The sequence below is a fragment of the Planococcus citri genome, chromosome 1, assembly GCF_950023065.1.
Source record: "Planococcus citri chromosome 1, ihPlaCitr1.1, whole genome shotgun sequence".
NCBI lineage: Eukaryota > Metazoa > Arthropoda > Insecta > Hemiptera > Pseudococcidae > Planococcus > Planococcus citri.
In genome coordinates this window covers 19,039,092-19,047,359 of record NC_088677.1, presented here as the reverse complement: position 1 = coordinate 19,047,359, position 8,268 = coordinate 19,039,092, and the positions used below count along the sequence as shown (strand labels likewise).

The 8,268-nt window shown below is 34.0% G+C and overlaps 1 protein-coding gene across 2 annotated transcripts; it reads right to left on the bottom strand.

The window, feature by feature from the left end:
• Positions 1–4,293: 4,293 nt before the first annotated feature.
• LOC135849695 (cytochrome P450 4C1-like) lies at positions 4,294–7,677 on the bottom strand. 2 transcript variants are annotated; one of them, XM_065370221.1, is made up of 13 exons: positions 7,515–7,677; positions 7,211–7,342; positions 6,950–7,056; positions 6,744–6,837; positions 6,451–6,636; positions 6,283–6,352; positions 6,068–6,194; positions 5,887–5,956; positions 5,515–5,612; positions 5,256–5,324; positions 5,004–5,175; positions 4,712–4,888; positions 4,294–4,624 (listed from the first exon to the last, which is right to left on the bottom strand). In XM_065370221.1, exons 1-13 carry the CDS (start codon positions 7,552–7,554, stop codon positions 4,455–4,457), a joined length of 1,512 nt encoding a protein of 503 aa, XP_065226293.1. In that variant the 5' UTR covers positions 7,555–7,677; the 3' UTR covers positions 4,294–4,454. The 2 variants fall into 2 exon arrangements, with proteins under 2 accessions (XP_065226293.1, XP_065226295.1); XM_065370223.1 differs by having other exon boundaries at positions 7,211–7,670.
• Positions 7,678–8,268: the final 591 nt, after the last annotated feature.

Below are 8,268 nucleotides of genomic sequence, written 5' to 3'. Positions count from 1 at the left end.
AATTGACCTTTTTTCTGAGAATTACCCATGTACTTGCTAACTATAACATGACCAGGGCTCGAATTTTTATGCTGTAGCATATTATTTGTATGCATAGAAGATAGGGAATTTTCCAATTATCCCCACGATTCATGAAATTTCAAGTAAAATGAGCCTAATTTGTTAGAGCATATTTTGGCATATTTTACAATAAAAGCATATAACAGCATATTTTGGCATTTTTTAGGGAATATTTTTTTCTTTTTTGGAGCATATTTTACGTTTTTAGCAGTTTTTGGAATATTTTGCTCAATTTCAAATTTTTGCACCATATTAGTATTTTTCTATTTTTCATTTTTTCCCCACAAAATTTAAACTGGCAATAGCTGACTCTGACCTACTTTTTTTTGTTTCTTATTTTAGTTGTTTTTCATTCCTTTAATAAATCGTGATTTCATAAAACGCTCTATTTTGCATTTTTGTTCGTGAATTCTTGGTATTACTCAACAATATCAGTACAGTCCTATAGGAATTGATTTTCCCTGTAAAACAATGCCCATATTGTTAGGGAATATTTTTACTTTTTAAAGCATATTTTGGCATTTTTTAGGGAATACTTAAGCGCATATTTTGGGTTTTTTAGGGAAAGAATATCCGAGCGCTGAACATGACGAATCTAAGACCATACAAAGACGACTAAATTAATACACGTAAGAAATATTCTACTCTAACCTAACATATGTGTAGATGACTACATGACTGTACAAATATGAAAAAAGGGGGAACTGTCAACGTCGCAACGTTGCTAACTCTATACATCTTACTCATATACCGCCGAGGCGGTGAGAAAACGGAAATACCAGCGGCTGCCTGTATCAGCTCACTGGAACATCGAATCTAAAAATAGCACCAAGAAGCGAGATGTAGGGCGATCACGATGTACAAAATCGTATTCGCGCCTCGAATCTCTGCTTCTATCAACGAGTATATTACTGACGTATCCAGCCAGTCTATATACACGTTACAGTGCTAGGAACTGTGAGAACTCCGAGATGAAAATGCGAGCCTTGGAGTTCGTCACCTACCTACTTACCTGAACCTATCTACCTTATTAACAAGCAATGAATTACTAACAATAAAATTCAGAGTTCCTCAAATTTTTCTGGCCGATGGAAACATTAAAGAACTAACCAGTAAGATAGCTGAGCTTGATTTAGAAGATTATGATGCAAAAGTATTTGGTAAGAGAATAAGAATTTGCTTATCTTCCCCTGATGGCTATCAAGCACTAGCGCTAACAAAATTCCTTGATACCAACAATTGGCAATATCATACATTTCAAAACCAAGTTAACCATCTGTCTGTAGTCATCACATACCATAGTACCTACCAGTTTGTCAACAGAAGATATCGAAAATGAATTGATTGACAAAGCTATTGGGAATCGAAGTGTGACGTCACAATTACGTCACAGCGCATTTTTACGGGATTTCACGTTCTCATTTGGTCCCAAACAAAACTGTAGTCCCATAAGAAACCATGTAAAAATGGCATACTTGTCGTTCAAATTTCTCAATGAATAAGACACTTGTTGATAAAAAACTTATTTAAAACAAAAATTTAGACTTTCTAACATATCATATTATAAAACTAGCTTTTTTTAACACAACATTTCAGAGAAAATTGAAATTGAAAAGTAGCAAATTTACATGCAATCTTATGGAACGCTTCCACAGGTTGGGACCAAATGAGATTGTTTACTTACGCACACATCCTTGCGTTTTACAACACACAAAGATCCGCTTCGATGCCCAATACCAGTTATTTGTTTACACTGCCTCTTTGACAGAAGTAAAGAACCTCTGCCAATTTGTGCTCTTACAACCAAAGACGATAATGATAGAAAACAAATCTTTTCTTTAAAAAGCATTTATCATGTATTGATTCGAGTTGAACCATGAAGGAAACCTGATATTGTACCAACTATGGGGATGCTTCGGACCCGAGTACCATTTTACTCGTGGTTCACCCATCAGTGTCAGCATAACGGAATGATCAGGCTCCAACCTAGATTTATCCGAGAGGCCACATCGTCGCCTGTATGGCTCATCACACATACCGCATAGTGGTACCTCTTTGAGTCCCCCGCGGGGTCATGACTCACTGACAAGACGTACAATGCGCGTAATAAATTCTAACACTGTTCTGATCAATATTCACTTCCTCATAAAATAATATCTGGGTGCGTAAGGCACCATAAAATCATGCAAACACATAAAAACGGCCAATAATAAACAAGCATTCATGTATTGTAGTACTCAGTAAGATAAACTTACATATTCACGTATTAATTCAATAATTCGACTCATAATATATCCGTATCGGACTCGGACTCGTATTTAGACTCGTATTCGTACTCGTCAATATAGCGTCACAGGAGCAGGTATATCTTCGGCGACGTGGTCGCGAGACAGCAACAGGCACAGGCACTTTACCACAGCACAAACTTAAAACGACTGAGATCTCTACACTCAGCTAAGCTCTTTGCTGAGTACAATTTTACTCACGATACGTGAGAACTTCCGCCTGTCTCCCACGGTTGCAAAGATAACCCCTCGATAAACTCATCTCGGTGCACTTGCATCATAAAAATGAATTGCAACCACCTGGTCACTAGCTCGCGGATGCGACAACACCCTACGAGGTGTCAACACCTCCAAACACGTCAAGATAACGCACCAAACCTTATGAGTACGAGAAAAAATAAAAAATATCTACCTACTCGTCCCTAAAAGCGACTTCTTACATGAAGCTCCTGAAAATGTTGAAATGTCATCCAAATACATGTGCAAACTCCAACTATCACAACACCGGCAGTTAGCTATGCTAAGATTACAAAACCTCCTGATGTGAATTCTGATCAGCTATTGCATATGGATATTTCTGGGATTATGCAGCTCCTCAACTCCCATATTGAAATGGTTAACAACTTGACTGAAGGTCTTCAAATAACACTACTGCTCTTACAAGCTGTGGTAAGTAAATTAACCAAATTCATTCAAAATGATAAATAATTCTAACCATTATTCTCTTAAAATCCTCAACTGGAATGCAAATGGTGTTAAAAACCATGAACTTGAATTAAGGAGCTTCCTATCCATACATGATATACCTAGACATAGCATGTATATTCAGAAACATACTTAACCCACCTCCCCCAACTTACAAAAATGTCATTGACTAATAAATTTTCCTGCGCCAGAACAAAATATGGTATGGCATTGGGATATCCAGAGAGGGTGCGTAGAGGTTGTACCATTAATTTCTCATGTTGAGTATTTTTCCTACTTTTTTATTTTAAGGGGCAAATATTTTTTTTAAAATTAGTAATTTCCACATTTACCTATCGATTCTTTATTTTTTAAAATTTTTTTTTTAGAAATTAAAAACAGGTGGAATCATTTTGACTCCTCACTGACAATATTGTGTGTCCATGTCCAACTTGCTCATGCACAGCAATTTGCCTTTCCTTTTAATTGTGATAAAGTAGGGGTAGTACCCTCAAGTCACACTTCCCCAGATATAAACCTCTAGGCGCTAGAGCAAGTTTTCTAACTTACCCCGGTGCACTTTATACAGATTTTCTTCTAATTTCAATATTTTTGAAAATTTGACTTTGTCAATTTTTCTGTGTGTCCAACGGAGGGGGAGAGGGGTCGAGTGGATAGCTTTTTGAAAATTTAGTTGAAAAAAGGTAGTGAAAAACGTAGTGAAAAAGTAGTGATTTTTTCAACAAAAAAATCCGTTAGATACCATGCAAACGGTTTCGAAGCTTCCAGCTACTTTTAGGAAATTTCAATTTTCCAAAAAAGCTTCATACAACCTTTCAAAAAGTCGCTGGAGGCAGCAGTTGACTTCGTAGCGTATTGAAATTATGTAGTTTGCAAAATGAATTTTGGCTTTCCATCTCCACTTGATGAAATTTTGGTAAATTTTATGTTCTTACATTAAATTTGTTTACGTTTTTTATATTTTTCATTGTATATTTATAGTGTTTTATGAGGCTCAAATGACATGGTAATGTGTTTTGGCCTTCAGCATCCCCCCTGGGGATTTAACTAGCTCGATCGTGGTTTGAGAAGAGGTAAATTTAAATTTGACGACTGATTTTTTCCAGTATCAGGAGAGTACGCAACTTGTACACGTGCGAGTTGATAAAATTGCATAACTAGTTTGCCGTAAATACATTTCACCAATGGTTCGGTCGAAGGGTAAGAATGAGCTCGATAGTTAAATAATTCAAAAACTCAATACTTGACGATGATAGAGTAATAGTTACAAAATAACAACTGTATTTTTATAAATTATTAATAATGAAAAATATTCACAGATAGATTATTACAAATGAGATTTTTCACTTTTTCAGTTCATGCACTCGGTATTGTTTACAGAAGACCATTGATATTCGATTAATATTATTGAACTGCTTTTCGTCTTTTTATTTTAATGGGTATACGATCCATAGGCTCCAACACCATGCCAACTTTGACGTCCACAGGTTTCGCATTTTCATCCAATAAAAACTGATATTTCAGCAGCAGCATCGCTACGATTATTCTCATCTCTAACATGGCGAATTTTTGACCTATAAAATTATACAAATATTAATCACACTGAAAACAAATAGGTAAATGTATTTGTACACACAGAACTCGTAAGCATGAGTACTAACCCATACAATTACGTGGTCCTGCGCTGAACGGAATAAAAGCGTATGGACTTCTTTCTTCATCTCTTTCCTCGAATCTTTCGGGAATAAATTTTTCCGGTTCTTTGAAATATTTAGCGTTACGATGCGTATTATATATGCTGATATCAGCATTGGATCCAGCAGGTAATACATAGCCACCTGAAAGGGGAACATTTTTGGTCATCGTTAATTATTGCAGAATAGGCTACATAAGATAGCCAGCCCATCATTCAAGAAGGATTAATTAACGATAGAAGATGTTTTGTTAACCTACTCGGTAATTTAATATCTTCGTCGATCTTTCTCGATATAATTGGCGCAGGTGGATATAATCGCATTGATTCTTTGATAATCATTTCCAAATATTTCAAACCGAGAAAATCATTGTAGGTAGGTTCTCCTTCTACACTTAGTAACATTTCTCTTATTTCTTCTACTGCCTTGTTCTATACATATAAAATCATTCAATGATGCATTTTAATTACATGCCTAATCAGTACCTACTTACATTGAACTTGAAATTTACCTGAATCTCTTGGTGATTTGCTAAACAATAGAAGCAAAACGACATCCCTGATTTAGTGGTGTCATGGCCCTGTTTTAAAAAAATATGATTAAAATTTATCAATGAGACGATATTAAGGTGGTCTTGGTCCTCTACAAACATAACCATAACCAATTGTATTGACCATTTCAGCTTAAAAAAGGGTCTGTTCATTTCTTATAGTCTTGCTTATTTTGAATATTTTCAATTTATCAAATAGGTATTAATCATTTGTACGTACTGCGAACATGAAAGTTTGTACTTCATTTTCAATGTCGTCATCGCTGAAAGTTGCTTGCGTTAACATAAAATCCAAGAATGGTTGCAATTTTCTTCTACCTAAAAATAAATAATTTTTAAAAAATATCACATATTTCGAAGATGAAGTTATTAACAATTTTATAAGAATCATATTTACGATAATAATGCATCTAGTCAACTCAAAATTATTTTAATGCAATTTTTTTCAACAGATAAGCACAGTCAATTTCGAAGGTTATCGTTGTAGTTGATTCGAAAAATAAATATAAGTGCACGAGTAAAAGCAACCAGATCTAAACTATGAATACTTATTATGTTTTCTCCGCATCACTGATCTTCTCGTTGAACTTACCATCATCATTTTCTTCTTCATCGAACACTTTGTGATTTTCTTGCAATAATTTTCTTCTTTCATGGATCACCTTGGTAAAATACAAAAAAGAGATGTTAATAGGTACTGAGTATGAGTACCTACATCTTCCAAAAAAATTCATATCTATAGGTGAATAAATAAAAAATTTAGGAATAATCACCTTTCTGCCTTCGTCTTTAACTGTTTTAAGATTATTGAAAAAATCACGCCCGGTTTTGGAAAATTTGAACGCAGTTTCTGACTCGAGCCAAGGAGATTCAAAACGTTCAAACAGAGTTTTGGATAAGCTACGAACAATTTTCTAAAGTAAAATTTTATATCCACATAATGATTAAAGTTGATTATAGAAGGAAGCAGCTATAAATAGATACTTACACTTTCATGCTGTTCAGATAATCATTATTCACAGACGACTGCGAATTTATTCTAATTCCCATTGCGATTTCTACCAAAGAAAGCAAAATTAGTATTTTAAAATTTGAGCAGTCAACTCAAGTAGGTATGTACAACGAGTAGGTACAGCGATTTTCATAGCATAGGTACCTCCAATTATGTCTAGAGCGGTTCTTTCGAGATATTTTTGAATATCGAATCCAGATTGATCGATTTCCGATTCCAATTTATCGCAAAGAATTTTAGCATTTTTGAACATCATTGGAACAGATTTCTCGACAATTTTGAAATGAAACGAAGGTGTTAATAATTTACGATGAACACGCCAAATATCAGCTGAAAAATTAATTTCACAATAAAATCAGTAATTTTTTACTGCACTGTTCGAGGTTGGTAGGTAGGTAGGTAGGTAGGTAGGTACGAAATGGCAATCTGAATCTCACCCTCACTCGTCAGCAAACTTGATTTACCCAGCCATGAATCCAGCTGCCGGTAGGTAAACGGTTTTTCGAGATGTTTCGTTGATGATAGTAAAACCTAAAATTTTTCAAGCAATAAAATTATTATCAGCACGAATTGTCTTTCGAAATAGGAAACTATACGTAGTTTTTTGTAAGTACGTATTAAACTAGATAGCAAAATTAAGCACCTCGATATCATCTGGGTCATTGAGAACGAAGATAACTTTATTTCCATACCAAATGCGATAAACGGGACCGTATTTCTCATATAATCCGGTAAGTGTATATAAATAAGCTGAAAAAAATCAAAATTGAAAGGTTTCTAATATTCTCCATGGATATAATAATTTTAGTTTAATTATTAATGTTCTAAGATTTTTTTTTTAATGTTTTAAATTAATGCAAATGAGTAAGTAAGTAATTGCGAAGAAGTAACAAATAGTACTCACATTTCGCCGATGTAAAAACAGCCGGGGTACCAATAATCGAATACCTTTTCGGACCTGGAACCTTTTCAGCGAATTCAAGAACTCTTGGCGAAGGTGATAATATTTTATAAATTAATAATAATATCAAAAAAACTGCAACAATGAAAAACCACATGGTCAACTTGTAAATTGAACACTTCAAAAATGTATCTAATTTAAGTAATATGTAGATATAGCTTCAAAATAAAACGTTGATTCGCGAATAACTCTAAAATAGGAAAGACTAGTTTTAAATGCGTCTCAATTTCACAAGGTTATAGCCTACATATTAATTGAATGGGAACCAGACACACCAAACGGCACATTTATATTTGAATGGTATCAAAAAACTGCAACGAGTAGTAATAGGATAAAATTGAAAATTTCGAACGAGATAATTTCATGTTTGTTTCGTTATATTTCAAGTGACACGTGATGACCTTGGGTTGAATTTCCGATGAGTTAACGAACCAATTTTACTAAGAACTTACACAATGCGATGTATCGAACATAATTTTAACTAATATTTTGCAACTTTTTGTAAAATAAATTTTGAACTTTGACTAGTTGTTGATTTTTTTATTTTTATTAGTTGTACATTCGAATAAAATGTTATTTGAATTTTCATCATTAGGTGTCAATAATGTGCAACGAACTGCCGAAAGAGTATAAACAAAACAATATAAGTTTAGAGAAGTTCGCATATTATTTTTTCACCTTTTACACGATCAGTCTGCTGAAAATCCAAACAAGCATCTTGAGTTGAGAGCAGTTGCCTTCAATTGATCGTTTATAATTAGTCTTCAAAAACACACCATTCGTAAATAAAATCTGTAATGAAATTATTAGGTAACAATTTCTTTCATTATTTTGTTGAATTTTTTATTCAAAATAAATTCTGTAGTTTTACTTTATACGCTATTAAGTCGACTGCTGGTATGCTCAAGTCATTTTGAAACCTTTGGTGAGTTTTTGAAAATTCTTGGAGCCTCCAGCCGATTTTTTAAACTTGAAATTTCAACAAAATTTCAGCTCTGGTT